This window comes from Mycena indigotica, assembly GCF_014461135.1.
Source record: "Mycena indigotica strain 171206Taipei chromosome Unknown Mind.scaff0007, whole genome shotgun sequence".
In the NCBI taxonomy this organism is placed as follows: Eukaryota; Fungi; Basidiomycota; class Agaricomycetes; order Agaricales; family Mycenaceae; genus Mycena; species Mycena indigotica.
In genome coordinates, this window is record NW_023503006.1 from 2,219,075 (window position 1) to 2,241,363 (window position 22,289).

Genomic DNA, 22,289 nt, shown 5'->3' on the forward strand with positions numbered 1-22,289 from the left:
AGGTTATTTTCATTCGCTGTACTGCAAGCCGCCTTCCGAGCTCGACAGGTGCAGCAAGGGTACAAGCTCAGGCCGCGTCTTCGATTTCAGCATCACGGTTGCGAGTGGCCCATCATAAGGGCCGCCTCTTTGGATAATCTCCGAGAATATCGAAGAACTTGCCATTGGCTTGAAGATTGTGTTCTTTCCGAGTCTACTCCTAGTGCACATCCTCAAGCAAGTACAAGGATACCAAAATAAACGCGCTAATTTTACCTGACATCCATGGGCTGTGAGTCTTCGACTTGGCGCGACGTACGCCTAAACGTCAGGCGTCCCATTCGCTATCGCCATCCTTCATTCTGTCCCAGCTCGATGGTAACTAATCATTCACCTTGCGAAGCCGTATAAAAGCTGGGGACCCAATACCTTCTACCATTGCACTTTGTTCTCTTCTTCACCTTTGTTCGGCCAGGTTGCCCGGTTTACAATCTTTACACCTTTCGTTCGTATTCTTTGGGTTGGCCTTACTCTCTTGAAAGCAGGTAAAGTATATGATCATTGAAACGGGTTATCACTGACATCGACCCCAGAACACACATCTCCTCCACGAACATTTTCAGAACCATGTTCTCCACAATCGCTACTTCTTTCGTTGCCTTTGCTCTTGCCACTGGTGCTATGGCCGGCCCTCTGGCCGCTAAGCGTACACTCGGGAAGCGCCATTCATGTGCATGCAATAAAACATCGTCTGACCATACAACAGCTGCTCGTGGTGAAATCTCATTCGACAACTGGGGCGGCATCAGCTCCCTCCAAGGATTCGATAACTTCTACGGCTCTGATGGTATGTCACCACATCCACAGTCAGATGACGCTAATCAATACCATCACGATCAGACTTCGCGCACTACAAGCACTTCTCGCCAGTTGTTGTGCGCCAGGACGAGCCTGAGCTCGTCTGCCACTCCGAGCAAGTCGTTATCGTCCAACAACGCCTCGCGGTCTTGCAGGAGATGGCCAAGAAAATCATCACCGAGCAGCTTTGCGAAGTTGAGAGCCAGTCGATTGTCTTCCAACAATACTACGCTTCCCTTGGAGGGTACAGCCATGACCTGACCCGTTCCTCTGGTCGCCATGTTGGCTACGACGGCCATATCGCCTCGTACTACAACTCTATCTACAACTCCGATGGAAGCCTCTCCAACTACGACTTCAACTTTACCGGATCGGACATCGGCTCCAACTATTACGTGCCCACCAGCAACTGGAACGACCAGACCTCGTACTCGAGCGTCAACAGCGCATACCAGGCTTCCCAAGCCGCATCGTACTACTCGTACTAAGCAGTTGATTGAAGATAACGGACAGTGAAATGGACTTGATGGTTCTACTTTAGCATTTTTGTAATGGTCAACTTTTTTTTTGAATACCAGGCCTTCAGTGCCAATTTCCGTCATGAATTTATGGATCCGAGATGATCTTATCGCTAAATGATGATGATGTCAATCGATCAATCAGATCAAAACTGAGATTGAAAATCTTATCATGTGATGACGTGAATCTACTGGGTGAGATAGCAGCGTTATAACTGGCAGAATGTAGTCCACGGAATGCACACTAGAAACTAACATAGCGTAGAGCATAGATGAATACAAAAAATGCAAGTCGACATCAATAACCATTCTACTTCCAACCTTGTACCTTGGTTTGGTCTCATTCCTGACCGAAGCCTTCTGTCTCCCTGTGAAAGATCTGTGAGAGGCATGGGAGACATAGAACAAGAACAACTGACTCGATGGCAAAGATTAATTTGGTCTCGAGACTTTCATAATCTTCGTAGGGAGGAAGGTCGAGACGATTGAAACAAGTGTGGCTTCGAGGCAAACCATGAGGATCACCACTTCGTTCGATCGTAAACCTTCGAGGCCTAAGTAGTGAATGGTCAGTAGTCAAATAAGAGTATGTAGTTTTCGCTGACCCATCCGAGCCTTGCAAATCTTTGAATCCGTTGACAGGTACCCGCGATGTACCTGTTGTGAATTGCAGTAGACGCGACTTGCGTTCGCTTGGCCATGATCGAACACATTGCCAGAACCACTCGATGACCTTGTCGCTCTTCTCGTATCCGCGGTAATCAGTGAATTTGGTCCAGTCGTCCATGTCAATTTCAGACATGCCCCCAATTAGCAGCTCGAGTTCGCGTTCGTCAAATACGTTGATGAGCTCTGTTGGAACAAGCTCCAACAGTCCTTCCATGAAAGCATCGAATTGAGCCTTGACTCTGCGGGCAATACGATACGAAACAACCGCGTCGACGTATTCCTTCTTGTTGTCTTCTGTTACTGGCATATCTTCACCGCCTGGTTTGAGCTCGATGGTCACGTGTTCGCCGAAACGCTCTTCGGTTGTGGAAAATGTCTCATCGAGAACATCGGTGATATCATTATCCCTGGTCAGTCGGTCAGCGGTCAGACACAGAAAAGAGACGCTCCACGCACAGCATCCAGTTCAAAGATCGATGCAGATCTGCATCTATAGCCTCCAAGTCTCCCAGGAGCATTGGTCTGCCAAGAATCATCTTGTAAAAGCTTGGAACAAAGTATGCGTCGAGGAATCGTCGGTGGAAGATAGCAAGGCCCAAGCAACGTCCAATGAACTTGAAGTAGCTTAGATGGTCAGGATTAATGCCTGACGCTGGGTTGATTTGGAGGGTGTAGTTGTCATGTGCTGAGTATTCGAATAGTCCGTAACTGGGATTGAATATCTCGTGACTGAGAAGGAAAAACCATTCCCTGATACAACACATTATTTGACTGTCATCGGAGGCGGAATGATCCCACATACCTGCCTACACCGCCGTAGTCCAAACCATCTTCGCCGTCAAAGCTGACCATTAGCCGTCGTTTGAGGTCTTCTGAAGTCAAAGCCATCACCGACCCATAACTGTCTTCCAGAATGTGGGCTCGGCGGACTTTGATCTCGCATTTTCCATTCAATACACGCATCTTGGGTTGACTCCTGAAGTAAACAACCTTGCGACGATAGTCTCTCTTGTACTGGGGTGCGCTGTCGTCGAGCGCAGTGGGAATACGTGGGTCGTCCCATGTGGTGGTCTTTGTATTATGATCAACAAAATATACTCTTGCTGTTGATGTGAGTCGCATTTCCCATCCAGACGGGAGGGGGCCAAGATTAGGATTGTTGACCGTGGCAGGAGGCGCTGCAGGTTGTTGACCTCGTCGAGGGTCGACCCAAGTAGTACTCCGTGTTGAGTGGTCAACGAAGTAAGGACGGCCTGGCAAATAAATCAGTACAAGGGAATGATAACAAATCAAACAAAAGCACACACCCTCTGGGGTACGTCGCTCCTCCCACCCCATCGGTAATGGAACATCGGCGTAGTTGCTTGTCGCAGGGGGCGGAGGCGCCGTGGCAGCAACCGCGCTCGGAGTACGGGCGGGAACTGATCCGATTTGGGGTGCGGGAACTCGAGGAGTAGCGACAGTTTGTTGAAGCTGCGGCCGATGCCATGTTGTTGTGCGGGTGTTATGGTCGACGTAATATGTGCGGCTTTGACCATCTATACGACGCTCCCATCCAGGAGGTAGGGGGGCACCCATATCATCATCTAAAAGTCGACTTTGGGTGCTGGTTGACTGGACAGAGGTAGGCCGGGAGGAGAACTGGCTTTGTGAGGGTGAAGACCCCAAAGCAACTTGACTAGGCGATGGACGTAGGCTAGGCACAGGATTCAACGATCTGCTGCGATCAACGTTGGACTGGGGGACATATGAAGATGTGCTGGAAGGAATGCTTGGGGTGGTAGATGCTGGTCGAGAAGCGTAACTTGAACTGGCAATTGTTGACGAAGACGCTTCTGAGCTGGCAGGCGCGGTCGAAGGAGGGGGTTGGTTGGTGTAGGAAAAGCCAAAGATTATCTTGCCATAGACCGGTAAATTGTTGCTCGACATGGTCAGATCCCTTGAATCATATATGAGCATTAAGTTAACAGATTTGAATAGGCAGACCTGGTGATGAATTCTGTCCAGGTCAGCGCCATGAAATGCTGGACATAGAATAAGGCTCACCAGTTTGTGAATTAGCGGCAGTAATGGCGTCGGTTGCAGGGATGTTTATTACACCGAGAAATCCTTGATTGGGTTTCTTGAATTTTCTATGGTCGAATATCTCGATGGCAATCATGGACGATTCACGGGCGACGATGTCGAAATGCTCATTCCAAGCAGGAGATAATGTTTTTCGGACGATGGCGGTGTTGTTGGTCTGTTCACCATCGCAGGTCAAGACTGCGAATGGGTCTGGGAGTCCCAAAAGATCACGTTTGACGAGGCCATGCGCCGAATAGACTGTAGAATGGTCAGTGTTAGAAAGCAAATAGCGTTGTTTGCTGCGCGCGTGAAGCCAAGGGTGATTGGCAACCAAAATCGGCAGTGCGCTCCGGCTATTGGTGCCCTCCAACTTCCAATATATCCTCCAACTTGATTAAGAGGGCTCATGCCCATCGCCCAAGATAGTAGACGGAGGGTTGTCCGAAGCAATAGCGTGGGGAAGCCTACTTACGAGTAACGCGCAACCTATGCTCCGGATCTCTGGCGCGAAGATGAGCACCCAGCTAATGAAGGACGATTAGTTACTCACCTTGACACACCAGCCATGGCTTCGCACTGGAGGTCGTGGTGAGGAAAGACTGAGCCGCTTAGTGATGTGACTTCATCATCATCACGCGGCAGCCGCTGCCTTGGCCCAGGTGTTGCAGATTGCCAGAACCGTTCATGACGCTTTGTCGGTCCAAGCACACTGGTATAAATATGCTGCTACCATCGCCCCCTCTCTCCAGCGACAATGTCTACCCCTACTACTACTACTCCTCCCAACAACGACACCAATCGACTTCGAAGACTCCAACGGAAACTCGGACTCGATGACAACGACGAGAACGAAAGTGTCCATAGTGACCTTGCCGAAGCGCCGTTGTCTCCCTCTATCTGCAATGCCACCCAGTCATTTCCCCCAACTTTCGATCTTTCACCCGCCGAAGAATTGTACCCATCACTTCGGACTCCAATGCGACTACTTCGGACCTATAGTGTCCGAGAGGAAGACCTCGAGCAACTTGGTGCCATCGTTCCTATATTTCGAAAGATGGTTTACTCTATCCTCAAAACCATCCACAATGGCAACTTCCTTCTCAAACACGCTATGGTACCGATGGCTTTTGACCGAGCAGTCGTCACTCGCAACAAGAAGCTCCGTGACCATATGGCGCGGATTTCTACAGCCAAGCCTCTTGCTGTTGGAGATCTCAGCGAGGTTGTTCGTATCGCTGAGAGCATCCTGGACAACTTGTTCTTCCTCCACAAGGAGGCGGCGGAACTGGAACAGACAATGGCCTCAGCGGACGGCACGACCCCCGCTTCCAAACCCCTTCCAGAACTTCCCACTACTGTTGACGAGGCTGGCAATGATGAAGGTGGCAAGGAGACAGGTGCAAAGGATGATGAAATTCACAAAGAGGCAAGTGAAAAAGATGAAAGTGGCAAAGATACCGGTGGCAACGATGCATCCGCAGCTGAAGACTTTCCCAGCGAGTCTGAAGATGAAGATCCTTCTCCTCCCCTCATAGCTGCCGCACCCAGAAAGAAAAAATTTGCGTTCGTCAAACGGCTTCTTCCGATTATCTCTTCCTCCACTTCCGACATCCAATCATTGTCGGCCACACCGATAACTGATTCTCCTCAACCTATCGAGGACATGTCATTCACCTTCCGCCAATCTCGTCTTTTCGACTGCACAGACCCAGAACAACCAGCTGAACGAGTCTCAATGCCGATGCCAGATGTTTCCGTTCGCCTTGATCGTCATGGTCATGTTCAAGCGGCCTCTGTCCCCGCTATTATCCTGCTCCTTACTTCTCGCCAATCCTCTGATTTTCACCAAATGGCGCAAACGCTGTTTCTATCCTTCCGCTTATTTTGCACACCACCTAGCTTGATGAGATTTTTCGAAGAGCGGTGGGACGATGAATATCCCTTAGGTACCACCTTTACCCCGAGTCAACAACGTGTCTGGGACCAACATATACTCCACGCCCGGACTTCGATCGCCAATCTTATCATCTTATGGCTTAATAACTATTGGCGGCAAGATAATGATGGGTGCGTTGTGGAACGCTTGCGCCCCTTCATCAAAGGCTTTTCAAGCGCCGGCATTCCAGAGCCTATTGCCAAGGCGGCGAGGAGGGCGTTTCGTCGAGCTATCAGCCGCGACAGTGCAGGGAAAATGTCCACTCGACTTCAACACGCTCGCGCAGCTGCGCAAGAGTACCACGCACCCCCCGTTGTCTTAAGACAATTCGTACCGGTCCTCACTCCCGAGGAAGATTATATTTTCCAAATCCCTACACTCATGAACCCCGTGGGCCAGGAATGGTTCGCGGCACAGATCACATGTCTTGCCAGCAATTACTACTGCGAAATCCAACCTGAAGACATTCTTGAACAGTGGCTATATCCTGGAGAGGTAAACCGAGACCCAGGCGACATGGAGAATTTTGAACCGCTGTTTTTGCATTGGATTGCAGAAGGTATCCTGATAGAGGAGGAGCGGGCGGATCGTGTCAAGTATATGGAATTTTGGATAGATGTGGCTATGGTTCGTCTCTCCCACCATACCGGGTTACCACTGAACTAGGCTTAGTTTTGTGTCGAGCTGCGCAACTTTTCGGCTGCCTTTGCTATATACGGGGCCCTGGTCTTCTACCCCATCAAGCGTCTCTGGCGCACTATATTGGCAAGTGCATCTTGTTCATAGCCTTCTTTATTTACATGTTATCCTCTAGGACATTAGTGCTGCCAGCAAGGAGACATTCCGCAAACTGAGTAATTTATTCAGCCCGGAAGACAAGTTTGCTGCTTATCGTGAGGCGATTGCTGCATACCATTTGCCCACAATCCCAGTTTTCCGTGCGTGCTATATTGAAAACCTTGTACCCCGTTTGATTTGACTTCCAGTCATTTTAAAGGAAGATGTTCTGTCGATCTGCGATTTGGGTGGATTGATCATTCCCCAACCCCACCGCGTACCCTTCATTAACATTGCTGCCGTCAATGAATTGAGCAACATCATCCAGTGTATGTCGTTTAATGGCTTCGTTCAGCTCACTCTGATTTTTTTATAGTCCTCGAGTCGTGTTTTGTGCCATATAACATTGAAAAAGACACCACCTTCGTGAGGCTACTGATAACACGCCTCAACGAGCAAACATCGCTCTATCCTTATAGCGACTACATTGAACGCTCCGAAGAACTCGAACCAGCGCCTCCCGATGACCTTCGTATCGACAATGATCTGTTGTGGTTCCAAAGAGCTGAGGAATCGGTTGACGGCAAGCTCACTCTTTACTCTGCTCTCGAAACGACGACGACTGCCCCTGCGCCTCCGATAATCAAGCGCAAAAAATCGTTGGCAGACTCGGTGTTCACTCGTCTTGGACTTTGGTCCAAAAAAACTGCGAACGCATCTCCATAGTTGATGACTGTATGTAGCATAGAGCATAAATCTGTTTGACGATATAGACATATACTCTACTCCCGGGCAGCCTCAATACGCTTCCGGGCGACTTGACGGCGGTTCAGGCCGGAGAAAGAGGTCGCTACTTTGTCTGTAGCCTTCTCGACCTCGACATCGCCAGCAGCCAGGATGATTTCGACATGGCATGGGTGACCCTGGTAAGGGTTAATGCGACCATGGGCACGGTACGTCCGGCGGCGGGTTTTCTGCAGTAATTAAGAAATGCTCAAGTGAATCGAAGAAAAATGACGCACAGGAGCCTGTTGTACAACAATGGATTTGATAACGAGGTCTTCCAGCTCGATGTTTTTGGCGTCGGCGTTCGATTCGGCATTCTTCAGCAGACGGGTGACAAACTTGACCGATTTTTCGGGCCAGCGACCTATGGAGAGTTGGGAACCCAGAGATTACGATGGCATGCACGGACGCACCCTGGGTAGCCTTGAACTGCTTTGCCTGGCTAGCCCGCCCAACACCACCAGCGAATCGTCTAAAGGGAATGACTTGTTTGTGATCTTTGACGTCCGAGAGGTAGGTGTATGCTTTTTGGAGCTTCAAACCTGGAACCTGACAGTCAGATAAAATATGCTCAGTGGGTCATCAAGGCGCACCAGTAAGTGCCGCAGCAACCTCGCGCATATTCTTGAAATGGGTGCGCAGGTATTCACCCCGAGCGCGGGCGGCTAGAGAGTTGGTGAGAAATCTGAAAGTGGTGGGTTGTACGGCTCATTACTCGTGTTTGGGTTCGTAGCAACGGCGGCGGCGGCGTAGCGAACTGGGAGAGTCCATTAGAATGAGAGATAATAGCATCAACGACGCACCCATGGTCTTGAGGAAAAGGTGGAAAGGTCAATCACTTCAATCAACGTTCTGTGCAGCTGTGTGACCATCCTGCCGACATGATTGCCGATGTCTCAAATCCAAGCCATCAGGTTTCGCGTAATCTAGCTTGCCAAACTACTCTCATGCGCTAACATGCCATCCTACGTTCCATCGGCAGGGAGTTCCTCGTCTTACACATTAACGAACAACACCCCGGCTGAAAACAATGAATTCGTTGAACTCGACGAAAAGACACCAGCGGAGCAGGTCTGCATGCAGCCTATATACTTGTGTTAAACAGTATCCTAACAATCCCTAGATCGACGCTCTCAATGAGATGCTCGTTGTTCAGAATCGTATAAAGGAGGGCGCGCAAAATCTTCTGAACATGCGCGACTTGGCAGTGCGTTTGGATCATTTCCCGAAAGGAAGCTGACAACGCGTTTAGGATGGACTAAGAGAGCAAGTTATGTCTGAACTCGATATGGCCGAAAACAAGATTCAGTCTATCGAGCGGCGCATAGATCAGCGTTCGTGGTGACCAAATGTTATGGAAGACGCGTCTCACGACTCCCAGAGTCTAAACCCAAGGTCGCACCGGTTTCCGGCTCAACACGTAGGAGGTTTCTAGCCGGCCAAACAAATAGGCCCTCAAAAGACGATTCCGACGACCGTAGTATGTCCCCAAACTTACTCATTCCGGCTTAATTCAACTCTATAGGTGGAGAAGATCTGCGTAATGCGGCTTCAGGCTGTGTTAAAACTCTAGCTGCCTTGGCTCGGGGAGGACCGACTTCGCCCGGGGCGAATGGAAGTTCAGCTACAAACGGCGCAGAAATAGACCGCCAAAGGATCGAGTTGATGACTCGTCTAGTGTCCATTCTCCAAAGACACCATAGGATACCTTACGAATGGAATCTTTCTGAAGTAATGCAGGGGTTCGTGTGTGCTACTTCATATGTTGAAACCCTTGGCTCACAACCTGCAGAGTGATGCCCGCTCTCTCCGACAGAGCCTCAGAAAAGTGCCGTGCAGCTGCGTATCGCCTTATCCGGCACGCACTTGTGGACGTTAATCTGGTTAAACGTATCGGGGAACAGACATTCGACTGGTACATCATCAAGTGCGTCAAAGAAGATATTTTAGTGCCCAAAGTCTCACCAAAGTAATCCAGATCTTTGACTCGCGACAGCAAACATGCCTTGGAACGAGAGCAGGCCATCAAACTCATTCGCACCATTGTGGAGGTCGGAACTGTACGCGATGAGTCTCAGAGCGCTGGGCCAGGTCTTGTTCCACTTTCTGCTGCTGTGATGCGAGCGCTTGTGGCGGTTGCCGAACACGCCGAAGACCCGTTTCGCCTTATATGCATTCAAACCCTGGCCGAAATCTGTAAGTCTATTTGCAACCTCCCCTATAGCAATCATTAATACAAGCTAGTGGTCATCGACACCAATCTCGTGGCTCGGACTGGCGGGATGCGTTTTCTTCTTCATGCATTAGGCGAAGGTCCGCTCGAAATTGCTCCAATTTTGGCTTCGGCATTTCTCCATATCATTGACTCCCCTCGGACGCGAGCCTATCTCCAAGTGGGAGCTGATCTTGAGGTCTTTCTCTTCAACTGGGCGGCTTTGACACACAGTTCAATACTTTCCAGATGGCTTTTTCTGCCGTTACAGACGCGTATGGTAAAGGTCCAGATCACGAAGATCGAATGCGGGGCTGCACTAAAATTATTCAACTTATGTTACGGTCATGGAGCGGTGCGTTTCTTTGACTGTTTGGACCTTGCGTTATATTTTATGGCGAGTAAAGGTCTTATGTACTTCTGTATGGACAACATGCGAGCAATCCGGTCGCTAGTCGACACGCTGAGAATACCATCCTTGGACACTCGAGTATGGTCTTGATCAACCAGTTGCTTTCGCTAACTCTTGATCAAAGGAAATCATTCTCGATATGTTCTTTGATCTCCTCAACATCAAGACTCCAGACTGGTACCAGACGTTTCTTGATGGGCGTAGACTTACCAGTAAGCCCTTGCATTTGCCGTTTTTCTTGTTTTTAGATTGAATATAGTGTATCGCAAAACCCGTGGCCCCGGAGACATTCGTGACCGACGGACACAGTTGGAGCCGTCGGAGCGCCCTCAGCAAACTTTGAAGCTTACAGACCAATACATAGCCCTCTTGGTTCTGGTCTTCACGAATGCCGGAATACTCGATGTTCGTTTGTTGTTTCGAGTTGCCGTTATCACAATCTGAGCTTTGGCTAGGCATTAACTGGTATGATGCAGGAATCGACATCGGGAAGCACTCTCTCCCGCAAGGCGACGCTTTTGATGGCGGAGATACTTCAGATGGCAAACAGGGTCCTTCCATTATCATTAGCGGCGCAGATCCAGGTTAGTTCATTGAGTTATAACCTGGAGGATAACCATTCAGCATATTTCAGAGTATTCCTCGCATATTTTCCATGGCGTCTGACTACGGTCACGATGAAAATCGGATAGTTGGCACAACAGCATTGTCTGCAATAGACTCTTTCAATCGCAATCAGGCAAGATTAGAACCTGGAACCGTAAAAGGATCGCGACCGAGGTCATTCTCGCGTGTTACTATGTCTGTTCGTTGAACCCATTGCAGAGCTAACTCGGGGGAAGACGCTATCCGTCGTGGCCAGCGACAGATGGAACAAGTCAAACTTAAACTAAGCATGCAGATGGACGATAAGAGCTTCCAGACATCGTTGCTCGAAACACAGGTCTGTCTACCTCCGTCTATTCATCGAAAGACTAGATAGAGGGCTTGACAGGTTATGCTCACGAAGGATCATACGGTTTGGAAGTTTGAACTGCTGCAAGAGCTTATTGAGGGCCCACTGTTGAATCCAAAGCGACTAGAGGAGGCCATAAAAGTTTCACGGTTCATCCGGAGATTGTTGGCATTCTTCCATCCTTTTGGGAGCGGGACGAGATTTTGTGACTTGCCCAGAACCAAGGTCAGCATATCCCCAAAGAAACCTTGCGTCTTTAAACAAACTCCAGGTCAACCAACGTTGGGTGCGCCTGGGTTGTTCTCTAATGACTACCCTTACATCGAGTCCCGATGGAGTGAGGTATCTATCGACGGAGGACTTGTTCCTTAGTCAGATCAAGAAGAGTTTTGCGCAGCTTGATCCGGTGTGTTATACCCAAAGCTTCAGTAAAGACTACTAATTTTTGCTAGCATAACGCAGTCCCCGAGTCGGAGTTTATCCTTTCGAAAAGACGCGTGTCTGGCTTTCTTACCTATGGATACTTCGTCATGTTAGGAACATTAAGCAAAACGAAAGAGGGGATCGAGTGAGTGCCAACTAAATGTGGCTGTTTCGCTGAGAACTCTGGGCAGACTCCTGCAGAAATTCGCGATATTCACAGCATTTTATCATATCTGTGAACTCAAAGAACGCGAAGACCTGGTCAAGAATATTGTTGAGAACCTGGACTACACGATGTATGTGCATTGAAAGCGCAACGTGACCCTGCTCAATCCCATCAGCGATGGCCATTCTCGAATTATTCTCTCCAAAACCCTCACTTCTGTTTATCCTGTCAGTAGTTCAATCCCTCTCGCACGTGTTCTCCCTCATCTTTGTAGCATATCCGTCAATACGCCACTCGCCATCTAGGGGGTCTCATTCGTTCCTCTCCTGCTAACGCATGGACGCTGAGATTGCTACTCACACAACTCTATGACCCTGACTCTGAAGTGTGTGAACTCGCTGTGGCGTATCTTCGAGATGTTTGCGAGTCCAAAGACATCCTTCAACTAGTGGTTGAGATGCAGCCGACCTTGGATCACCTAGGAGAAATAGGACATCCTCTCCTGCTCAAGTATGTTTTTATGAGTTGGATTTTTGCTCCTACTAAGGTATCCTTCAAGGTTTGTTTCTACACCAGTTGGCTTTCGATATTTGTACGACGTCGGCTACATCAGTCGAGAGATGGATACCTGGTTCCACGTTCGTTTCGTTTGTCAAACTAGAAGGACAATTAACTTATTCTACCTAGGAGCGAAATATATACTACGTTGTCCAGGTCGAAGTGTTCTTGGCCAAAGTGTTCACTAGTTCAGGTTCTGCTCTTGAACACGACGAGTACGTGATTATCAGGTTCTCAGTCATTTCTAATCTGTCGCAGTGCTTTTGAAGGCACTGTCCCACCTCATTTTTATGGTGAAATGTCTAAAACCGATCTCGGGTGTCAAGTCTTGCACGAGAAAGGACACTTCGCGGAGTTCGCGGAATTTATTCGTCTGCATAGCAACGAAAGCGAAGACGGTGAGATGATTCTCAAACTGAAGAGTATACTTTGGGCCGTGGGCAATATCGGTGCCACCGAAGGCGGTCTGCCGTTCCTGGAAGAGGAGGAGATAATCCCAACCTTATTAGATATTGCGCAGAATTCGCCTATTCCGTCTGTTCGAGGGTATGCTGCACTCATGTCGGCAAGACAGTTGTTTACAACTCATCTAGCACCTGCTTCTACGTCCTCGGCCTCATATCCTCAACTTCCCAGGGAACTGAGATACTCGATGATTATGGCTGGGAGGCAACTCTCTCTCCCCTAGGAGCCCCGACTGGGTTGTGCATTCCGGTTGACTTGGACATGTTCATCTCTGTTCGTTTATTCATCATTCTGCACATAAACTGTCTGACTTTTAATAGCTACCACCTTGGACGCAAACAGCTATCGACAAGGCCGAGTCAAGGCTGATTCCTCCAACGTCACAAACCGAACTCGACGTCATCACTGCGATCCACAATTTGGCGAACACTGTCATCGCTAACGCAGCTTCTCGTTCTCTTGCGAGGTCTGTCGTTTACTCCAATTTTTCTCTCCTTTAAAACCGTCAATAGGATGAAGTCTCGGGCCGAATTCAAATCTATATTCGCATCCCCAGTCATGTTTTTCCGCGCACTCCACACAGTTTCTACACAGCGTTATCGGCTCCCTGTTCGACGATACATCATGGATCTCTTCAACTCCATTGAACTTGATGAAGATGTTGTACGCGCGCTCTCAGAAGCTTCCAAAGTCCTCAAAGCCCATCCCTCGTTCAAGCCCGCCAAAGAAACTAACCGGGCAAGCATGTTTGGTCCGCTAGGGAGGCCACGAAGGTCTTCTGAGAGTGAAGACGAAGAAGCTGAGCTACTCGATGCAGACGAGGGACCGACAAAGCCGCCTGGGGATGAACAGCCAGCAATTAGTTTGCAACCTGTTGTCAGAACAATCGGGTTCGATGTTTAGTAACTTCCTTGAGTTTTAACCACCACAGACCCTTTATTTACGGACATATATCTTATTCCGCAATCTTGTATTCATACCACGATCATGTTGTATGTACACCTACTCAGTGCTTTCGATGTTGGAAATTGCCTTTTCAGGATGGCGTTGTCTTCATGTGTTTGGCAAAACCTTCTCACCACTTGATGCTGTCCCGCTCGTACCAACCAGCGGCGACTATAACTCGGCGCATTGCACCTTCTTTTATAAGCCGCGGCTTGGCCTCGGAATCTATTCCTTCGTCCTCGCCCCCAGTGGATGCCACGAAATCGTCAGATGTCGTTCCTTCATTAAGCCCTGGTGTCTTCACCGCAGAAGTTGTTAGCGGCGCACCTTTGTGAGTCTGATGTAGCCCGACGAATATCTCAGCCGCTTAGTCCTGGCAGCGCAACTTCGTCACCGTGTAGTTCGCGTTTATCAACCGACACGAAATACCATGCAGAGTGGTGGAGCGAAGGGTGAACGCTGGAGAATTGACTTCGACATTCTCCAAGGGGGCGCTCGCTGGGAGAACCCGCTTATGGGTTATGCTAGCTCGTGAATCCTCATTTAGCAGAGATTTCTTATAGGTCACTCATGCACGTTCCAGCGCTGATTATATGCAGGGTACTCGAATGACATTCAAGTCGCAAGAAGATGCCATCCACTTTGCGAAGAAACAAGGTCAGTCATGGTAATACTGCTCGTTTGTTGTTCCTCAACAAATTTCGACTGGTCAGGATGGGACTACTATGTGTAGGTCTTTCGAATGCCTTTGTTTCGCGCTTACTAACACTTAGACAGGCAAGCACCGACTGTGAAGAAGATCCCACCGAAGAATTACAGCGAGAATTACATCTACCGACCGAACAAACTGCGCATCATGAAGACAAAATAGACATTGGCGATGCAATTGATAGACCCATTTGTACCTCGTTAAATTCTACTCTTCCACCGTCATGTCCAATTTACAAGGCTTTTTCGTGGAGACTATAGTCTGCTGTTCTAATTTTGCAGCAGCCGACACTAGCATCACGTCGAAAGTGTGACGAACGATCGAGAAGCTCCCTCCTTCCGGCTTTCTCGAGGAGTCCGTTCATGCCCTGGAGCTCTGCCTAGCTCCTCACCGTAGACCACCACTCGCCGTCATTCGAACATTATTATGGGGGACATTCAAACAAGACCCTTCTCCAAGAACTACAGGTCCGGACTCAACTCCTACGCACGACCTTCTAACGCCACCCCAACAGTGGCCTCATTAACCAGTCTGTTATTGCACTGGGGATAACTTTCGTATGCGTTACTGGGCAAGAGCTAATGAAACGGGCCCGAAGGGGGACAAACTACGACCCAAAGTCTTTGGGTAGTCGCGAATCTTGGGAATTTGGATAGTGCGTTATCGTCGAATCTGCCGCACAACATACTAACACATAAAGCAAGCCTATATCAAGGAAGATCATGGGCAAGGTCAAGACAACAGCTTTCCATGTAAGTTCGCCCCGGCCTAACTCTCGTTTGGTAGGTATCCATCGCCTCCGTCACCCAAGGGCTGGCCGCTATCTTGGGTGAAGCAGGTCGTATTTTTCCCGGCCGACAAGATGAATGAGCTCAGAGGCGTTGACGCGACACTCTATGTTCGCTGGCTTAGAGGCTGTTGTACGTCCTCATCGTTTTGCCCTTGCGCTTCAATTGACATGGGGCGTTAGTTTTCTTCGTCCTACTCCACACACTCACGACTTTCCCCATCTTGTTCCCCATTCACGTCGAGTTCTCTGACAACTCAATCTCCAAGAAGTCAATGACACGAGCCTCCATAACTTCCCTCGTCGCCACGCACGAAGGACTCTCATTGCTCTGGATTCACATTTGCCTACTCTTTTGGATTACCTTTTCGTGGATTATAATCCTCATCTGGATATGCCTCGGCGCCTTCCGTTTGCGCGCCGACAAGATTGCCATCGCTGCGAAACGAATGGCTGCTTACGATCCAGCAGAACCTGGATATTACCCTCACCCACACCCACAATTTGGTTTTGCAGAAATGCCAAAATTGGACTCGAATCATCCGAATTTTGGCTTACGATTACGAACAGTCATGGTAGCCAACGTCCCACCGGCCTTACGCGACGAGAAGACCTTGAAGGAGTACTTTGCGTACTACCTTTCACGCAAAGTAGAGAAACCCTCAATGGGGCTGCCTGCCGCTACACAACCAGGTTTCATCAACAAGTCTGTTGCGTTCCTGTTCAATCGCGTCAAAAAGCTTCCTATCCCTCCAATCCCCCTTGCCGCCACTCATCGTACGCCAGAAGCAAGCGACGGCGGAGAATCGACTAAGGACGCCCCAGAGATCGAGCGGGTCGTTATCTGCAGGAAGATGACTGAACTAGCATCACTTCTTGAACGACGTGAAGAGTTTGCTCGTCGACTAGAGACCGCACATATCAAACTTGCCAAAAAGACTGTGCTCGCTGTTGCTCATGCAATGGACAGACGTGATGCCCACAAACCCCCTTCACGTCCTCCCAAGATCAAGCATAAAGGGGCGGATCCGGAACATGGACTCCCAGGCCAAAACGGAACGATAAGTGAGGAAGACCGTATCTCCAAACTCATTGAAGTCGTCGGGCCCTTTGTCGAAGAATTTGGTCTTCGGCCTCGTGTCAGTCAAGATCCAAGAAAGGCTCCCGCCGAGGGCTCGCAGGACTCTCATGGAGAGAGTGATAGCCCAACATATCCTCCAATTTCCCCCACCAAGTCGCAGCGGCACGCTACAATTTGGGATGCATTGTTGAGCTTACCTCGTGGCTCCCTCGATGCATACCAACCCTTGGTCCATCTCTCGTTGTTGTTTCGTGGCAAGATTGTTCCTTCAATCGACTACTACACTGCCAAATTCAACCTCATCTCCTCGTTCATCACGGAAAATCGCGCCAAATCTATAACTGACTACGACCCCGTTTCAACCGCTTTCGTGACTTTTGTCGATCCTGCTGATGCGCGCAGGGCTTGCAAGTATCTAGCTGTTCACCCCAACAATCCGTTAACCTGTCTGGTAACAATGGCACCTCAATACAGTGACCTCGATTGGACGAGGATCATGAAGTCATCTTATAACGGAGAAGTACGTTGACGTTCATCGCAAATGACACAGCTTATTCTGTCGTAGTTCGTCAAGGATTGGGTGGTAAATTTGGGTGTCTGGCAAGTTTTCTTCTCTTTGTCCTTACTTGGTTTCAATATAAGTAGGGGATTCACGGTCTTTTGGCTCTTCCCAGTTTCATTACTGGTCGGTCTCGTTTCCATCCAAAACATCAGTTCGTTTTGGCCAGCTCTCGTAAGTTTATGGTATTTTCACGTGAAGGCAAGTTGCTCACGCAGCTTGTTAGAAAAGCTATCTCGACAAACACCAGTGGGAGGAAGATGTGATCCAGTCATTCCTCCCCACTTTACTTGTCGCCCTGCTCGCCCTATCCATCCCTCCAATTCTTTTACTCATCGCCAAGAAAGCACACACGATCACGACCCTTTCTGCCCTTCATGATTTGATCTTGACCCGCTATTACAAATTCCTTGTTGTCAATGTCTTGGTCTTTTTCTGTGTCGGGACTGTCGCCCTGCAATCAGTCCTTGACTCTTTCAAAGCAAACCAGACGTCCAATGTGAATATCCTGCAGATTGTCACAGACAGTTTTCCCACTGCTGGCCCATTCTACGTTGGATGGCGTAAGATTCTCGCTCTCCTAAAGCCTTTCTAATCAAACGTCCAGTTATCTTCACTGTTGGTATGCATGGAGGATTTGAACTCGCGCTGTGTACGTCCTTGACTCTCTCCTCATTATTCAGTTCATTGACTATCCCTCCAAGTGGGTGTAAGCGCAATGCTCATTATCATCACCGGACACCTATCTGAGTGATTATTAGCTCCCTCTTATCGTCTACCCGACTACTCGACGACAAGTGACTCCGTAAGAAATCTTCCAGAAGTTTGTACTCTCCACTTAGTTCAACTTAGACGCAAACGAGCAGTTGGTATACGGCCAAGGACGTTCAACTTTTACTGTAACAATTATTCACAAATTTCCGAGTTTGGAAACTAATATTTCATAGATTGGCTGCCAACACATCTTCTTGTTATCCACGTCTTGCTTCTTTTCATGGTGCTCAATCCCTTTGTCATTCCGTTTGGAGCCTTTTATTTCTTCATCGAGGCTGGTGAGAACCATCAATCTTGTTTTCAAGGGGCTCTTATTAACGTGCTGTTTCCAGGTGTTGTAAAAAATCAGGTGCGCTAGAGTGGACTGGACGTCAGCGGGCCATCTAACCTCTTCGAGCTTATCCACATATACGCCAAGAACTACGAGGGGAACGGGCAAACACTACTTATCCGTATGGTCCGATACTCACTGGACGGTCTCATCTTTTCGCAAGCCGTGTTCATGGTATACATGATTGTGCTTAAAAAGAGTGTGAACCTAGGTCTCGCTGCCTTCCTCCTAGTTTTTACGGCCGTCACGAAACTGATGTAAGTTTTCCTTAGCCCAGTTTTGTTCTCTAAGCATAAGCATAGAATGACACGAATCATCCGCGCAAAATTCGAACATGATGATATTTACGAGGCTCAGGTTTTGGTTCCAAATTCGATGCAGCCAGAACAAGACAATGAACAACAAGCCCATGATTCCGATGACAATGAAGATCGCGCTGCGGCAGATCAACAGCTGGCCAATGCCAACGCCAACGCTTTCTTCTCGTGGCGCATGCCAGGATGGGCCAAGCTAACCTCATACGCCACAGTGAGGCCCCATCGAAAGGACCAACACCGACCTAATCCCTTCGGTCCTCGCAATCAATCTTTTTCCAGACTCGGGTCGATGCACTTTGATGCTTCGACTGTCGAGGCTGCTAATCGTCACGAAAACGAACGACTGATTCATGCCCGTCATGTCTCGAACACTGGACCCCATCCTGATTCCAAGGAACCCATCATCTCGGAGGGTGGTGATGGGGCTGTTGTACCGCATCCCCCTCCACCCATATGGGACGACGACAACACCGCAGACCTGCCATACGAGAACCCATACTACGCCAGACCCATCAGTAATTTCCTGTGGCTTCCGCGTGATCCGTTCGGCAAATTGAACCTGGAGGACACAGTCGATCTCAAAGTTGCACTCTCTGTGGATACATCTGTGGGCCGTCTGGGTGTGTGGCAGGGAACTCAAGACACTGTCCCACGTCAGCGGCAAATGTCCGAAGTCTCCAGCGTCTCCACTCCACCCGAGGAGCAACCGATTGTTGAATCACCGCAAGAGCTCGACGGCAGTGAAGAAATTGACTTGCCTTTGATCATCGCCAAGCGAGCACGAGCGAAGGAAGATGTTGAGCCTTCGGACACTATGCGGAGGAGGCGTGGTTCGAATTTCGGGAGAAAAGTCAGTATGGGTTCAATGCCAAGGCGACCAAGCCTGGCCCCCAGAATATCTTCTCGGTCGGTTTCAGACGGAAGGCCCCGCGAGCGTGCGGCTTCGTTTCTATCGACGTTGACGCCTCCCAGTAACCTTGATCGCGTTCAATCTGCCGATTGGGAAATGGGCATTCGTCCTGATGCTCATGCACAAGCCGACTTCGTCTTAACCCATTCTTCCACATCCCGATTGTCTGTTGTGCCTCAGCTAAGACGAGGAACTAACGTCAGTGCGCAAGTGGCAATCACTCATGAGGTCATGGCAGAGGAGGAAGTTGCTTTGGTGGATAGGTTGGAAGAGGAGGCCTTGCACGCAGAGAGAGCGACACAACCAAGATCATGGTTCACTTCGTGGATGTTCAAGGGTCAGCGATCTTCAAATCTGGATGCGACTGCGACTGCACCTGGACCTCCAAATTCGCCATAACTTGCTTTGCATTTTTTTTTATTGTTATGATTTGATACCCTCGGAACAATCGCAAAGTAATTCGTCGTTGGAAGCTTGATTGAGGTTATTTCCCGAAACACCGAAGTTTATGAGGTCGAGAGCCGATGTTAATCCCCTGCCTATATACTAGTAAGACTCTGAGCAGATAAGGCCGTTACTCGCGAAAATGACTCGCATCGCTACTGCTCTCGGTCTGTTTGTTGCCTCTTGCAAGGCTGGGACGACTCTCTGGTCAGGCAGTTTCAACGCCTACCCAACAGCCAGCAGCTTCGACAACTGTGAGACCCACGATTGAAAGAGAACATGCCTAGTTCATTTATCCTGTGGTATAGGGTCATGGGCAAATCAAGTCGGCGCATATCAGTGGTATATCCACGGCTCACAGAACACGAGCCACTATCTTGCGGTGGACCCTTCCTTCAAGAATCCCGCCACTACCAACGAAACCCGGGGCCTTCGCGTCACAATTGACACCACCTCTACTTGGAACTCGCAATTCGAGAGGACAGAATTGATTCCTCAGGTAATGTTATTTTTCAATGGGGGAACGATGAAGACTAAAGGATGCAATACAGACAACGGCAAACCTAGGAGCGGGAAACCTGTGTGTCTTATGCTCTTCCAACACAGAACACTCCTCATGGGACTAGATTGTATCATTTCAGTATATCCCATCCAAGCACAAACCTTCCAGATGTAAGTGGTTTTTCGGTCCTTTCATGCTATGCTTACCATAGCATCTGCTATTAGTCAACCCTTGAGCACCAGGTAAACTGCAACCTTGATGAGTCGGATTTCCATCGCTAAAAATGCTTGAAGGTCTGCTTCTTCGAGAGTCATTTTACAGAGGTATGATTCTGCCACGCTAAAAATCGCGCAAATCGACGGGAATTAGTTGAAATATGGCGTGAACAACGGGACACACCTCACGTGGATGGTTCGTCATATGACCGCGTTTCATGCCACGCAGCCTGATCATCACTTTCAAGGTTGGAGGTGTCGGCCACTGGGACACGCTATTCACGCCTGGAGTCTGGTTTAACTTTGCCTATGACATCGATGTAATTCAAGGCCCACCTTTCTGTGACCCTTTGCTGACACAACTGCTAGTTTACTGCCTCCACGGTCGGATTGTGGGCATCCACTGGTTCGAATCCTTTGGTCAAAGTAGTTCAGAACATCGCTGCGTCTACGTCCACCAATTCTGCGGACTGGTAAGTGCTCTGTTTCCTCAGCCTCTAACACATCTCAACAACTTAGGCATCTTGGCGTTCTTCGGCTCGTCAACGGTGGCACTCCAGAGGGTGAGTGGCGAGCTTTCGAACTGATTGAGACTCAATTTCTGGAAGACTGGTACTTCAGCGGAGTTTATATCGAGCAGGCTCCGATCACCACATCTGTTGGCACTGGCGGCGGCGGGGCAAGTTCATCTTCAAGCGCAAGCGCTAGTTCTAGTCGATCGTCGTCAGCAAGCAGCACCGTCAAGTCATCTAGTTCGTCCATCGCTTCAAGTTCTAGCACAAGCAGCGCTCCACAAGCGACACAAACGAAGTACGGACAGTGTGGAGTACGCATGTTTCCTTTCGAGTATGAAAAAAGGTTAATGCGACGGTAGGGCACTGGATACACTGGACCCACAGCCTGCGCGACTGGAAGCACATGTAATGCTGTCTCACCGCCTTATTATTACCAGGTACCGCGTTCGGTTTCTGTGTTCATTCAAGCTTTGCTGATGACGTCCAAAAAGTGTTTGTAGGGTTCGTATTACAAGTCTGTCACGCTTCACTGGATATTCCCTGGAGAGTTTCCATAACTATCATGAAATGGAAATAAACAAAAAAAAACACTCACAATAACACCACATGCAGCGCGTGCACCAGCATTACCTGTTTTCAAACTCTCCTCGTTGTCGCCGCGTCCCAGATCATCCGTACCTGCGTGGATGACAACCGCTCGACTGGTCAAGTTACTACGGGATATGGTTTTCGTCGAGCGAATCACTGACCCAAGAACACTGAGCGGTCCGTTGAGGGCAATAAGAGTGTCTTCGATGGAGAACGTTGCCACTCCAAACTCGTCGGATTTTATGTTACCTGTTGAGCCTCAGTGTCCTGCAACAGCGGAATTTGAGAGGCGTGTGAGCACCTAGGTCACCGACGTGGCGCTGGAAATCTGAAGGAGCGCCATGGGTTTTGCCAAACGGATTGAAGTGTGGCCCAGCCGATAGACAGCCGCCAGAAAGATCTCCAGACTGACTAGCAGAATATTTGAATCAGTGGATGATTCTATATCTAATGGGCGACTCACTGGATGTGAAAGCCTCGCAATGCAAGGGGGTCGAGGTTGCGTAGTTCACCAGAAATTGTGACCCCACTTGAGGTCTGCTGGAATGTAACGGTGCCGGTTACTTGAGAGTCTCCTTTGAGAACAGCAACCGCCTGCAGAAGTGGACATGGTCGGCCAACGTAGGGAAGCGAAGAGGGAGATGGGTAGCGCGACCTTGGTGATTTCTGGGTGGGAACGACTGTCGCGCAAAAATATGTTGAGGATAAGAAGGACCGCTGCAACGCCGGCGACGATGGTGAGCCAGCGGCTACGGTTGTTTTGTTTCGAATTGTGTGAGTAGTCCATGGGTGTTGGAGTTCAAGTTGAACCCGAGTTTGTAAGCGAGTCGC

General features: G+C 49.2%; 9 protein-coding genes across 9 annotated transcripts; 6 read left to right on the plus strand and 3 right to left on the minus strand.

Moving 5' to 3' along the window:
- Positions 1-426: 426 nt before the first annotated feature.
- On the plus strand, positions 427-1,325 carry MIND_00845200 (Amidohydro-rel domain-containing protein; the record flags this gene model as incomplete). The annotated part of the gene is made up of 2 exons (XM_037365116.1): positions 427-826; positions 880-1,325. The coding sequence occupies exons 1-2, from the start codon at positions 607-609 to the stop codon at positions 1,323-1,325; spliced, it is 666 nt and encodes a 221-aa protein (XP_037218358.1). The 5' UTR covers positions 427-606.
- A 370-nt stretch (positions 1,326-1,695) lies between these two features.
- On the minus strand, positions 1,696-4,691 carry MIND_00845300 (E3 ubiquitin-protein ligase; the record flags this gene model as incomplete). The annotated part of the gene is made up of 10 exons (XM_037365117.1): positions 4,642-4,691; positions 4,564-4,592; positions 4,071-4,349; positions 4,011-4,023; positions 3,332-3,963; positions 2,827-3,277; positions 2,481-2,774; positions 1,961-2,431; positions 1,775-1,909; positions 1,696-1,723 (listed from the first exon to the last, which is right to left on the minus strand). The coding sequence occupies exons 1-10, from the start codon at positions 4,656-4,658 to the stop codon at positions 1,696-1,698; spliced, it is 2,349 nt and encodes a 782-aa protein (XP_037218359.1). The 5' UTR covers positions 4,659-4,691.
- A 154-nt stretch (positions 4,692-4,845) lies between these two features.
- On the plus strand, positions 4,846-7,530 carry MIND_00845400 (Cell division control protein Cdc25; the record flags this gene model as incomplete). Its single annotated transcript, XM_037365118.1, has 5 exons — positions 4,846-6,654; positions 6,700-6,792; positions 6,842-6,965; positions 7,014-7,133; positions 7,181-7,530. 5 exons carry the CDS (start codon positions 4,846-4,848, stop codon positions 7,528-7,530), a joined length of 2,496 nt encoding a protein of 831 aa, XP_037218360.1.
- A 56-nt stretch (positions 7,531-7,586) lies between these two features.
- Positions 7,587-8,397, minus strand: MIND_00845500 (60S ribosomal protein L17; the record flags this gene model as incomplete). Its single annotated transcript, XM_037365119.1, has 6 exons — positions 7,587-7,778; positions 7,827-7,954; positions 8,004-8,132; positions 8,184-8,255; positions 8,306-8,347; positions 8,394-8,397. 6 exons carry the CDS (start codon positions 8,395-8,397, stop codon positions 7,587-7,589), a joined length of 567 nt encoding a protein of 188 aa, XP_037218361.1.
- Positions 8,398-8,541: 144 nt separating this feature from the next.
- MIND_00845600 (uncharacterized protein) lies at positions 8,542-13,684 on the plus strand (the record flags this gene model as incomplete). Its single annotated transcript, XM_037365120.1, has 27 exons — positions 8,542-8,661; positions 8,714-8,797; positions 8,843-8,924; positions 8,972-9,070; positions 9,116-9,332; positions 9,383-9,517; positions 9,569-9,786; positions 9,835-10,001; positions 10,052-10,157; positions 10,210-10,292; positions 10,339-10,426; positions 10,474-10,619; positions 10,670-10,798; positions 10,849-10,994; positions 11,040-11,157; positions 11,209-11,394; positions 11,441-11,575; positions 11,622-11,737; positions 11,784-11,888; positions 11,934-11,985; positions 12,033-12,268; positions 12,318-12,396; positions 12,446-12,531; positions 12,575-12,862; positions 12,910-13,054; positions 13,102-13,247; positions 13,294-13,684. Exons 1-27 carry the CDS (start codon positions 8,548-8,550, stop codon positions 13,682-13,684), a joined length of 3,897 nt encoding a protein of 1,298 aa, XP_037218362.1. The 5' UTR covers positions 8,542-8,547.
- Positions 13,685-13,836: 152 nt separating this feature from the next.
- On the plus strand, positions 13,837-14,597 carry MIND_00845700 (uncharacterized protein; the record flags this gene model as incomplete). The annotated part of the gene is made up of 5 exons (XM_037365121.1): positions 13,837-14,057; positions 14,090-14,257; positions 14,310-14,383; positions 14,440-14,455; positions 14,504-14,597. 5 exons carry the CDS (start codon positions 13,837-13,839, stop codon positions 14,595-14,597), a joined length of 573 nt encoding a protein of 190 aa, XP_037218363.1.
- Positions 14,598-14,861: 264 nt separating this feature from the next.
- MIND_00845800 (CBM1 domain-containing protein) lies at positions 14,862-19,593 on the plus strand (the record flags this gene model as incomplete). Its single annotated transcript, XM_037365122.1, has 13 exons — positions 14,862-14,902; positions 14,950-15,090; positions 15,140-15,166; positions 15,222-15,355; positions 15,406-16,823; positions 16,869-17,036; positions 17,089-17,425; positions 17,470-17,571; positions 17,624-17,761; positions 17,810-17,914; positions 17,969-17,985; positions 18,034-18,224; positions 18,270-19,593. 13 exons carry the CDS (start codon positions 14,862-14,864, stop codon positions 19,591-19,593), a joined length of 4,143 nt encoding a protein of 1,380 aa, XP_037218364.1.
- A 187-nt stretch (positions 19,594-19,780) lies between these two features.
- MIND_00845900 (Carbohydrate-binding module family 1 protein) lies at positions 19,781-21,229 on the plus strand (the record flags this gene model as incomplete). Its single annotated transcript, XM_037365123.1, has 11 exons — positions 19,781-19,892; positions 19,947-20,137; positions 20,190-20,218; positions 20,265-20,310; positions 20,365-20,382; positions 20,434-20,463; positions 20,510-20,551; positions 20,604-20,675; positions 20,725-20,828; positions 20,875-20,918; positions 20,964-21,229. The coding sequence occupies 11 exons, from the start codon at positions 19,781-19,783 to the stop codon at positions 21,227-21,229; spliced, it is 954 nt and encodes a 317-aa protein (XP_037218365.1).
- A 160-nt stretch (positions 21,230-21,389) lies between these two features.
- MIND_00846000 (Superoxide dismutase) lies at positions 21,390-22,245 on the minus strand (the record flags this gene model as incomplete). Its single annotated transcript, XM_037365124.1, has 6 exons — positions 21,390-21,410; positions 21,466-21,571; positions 21,620-21,707; positions 21,760-21,869; positions 21,922-22,052; positions 22,114-22,245. The coding sequence occupies 6 exons, from the start codon at positions 22,243-22,245 to the stop codon at positions 21,390-21,392; spliced, it is 588 nt and encodes a 195-aa protein (XP_037218366.1).
- Positions 22,246-22,289: the final 44 nt, after the last annotated feature.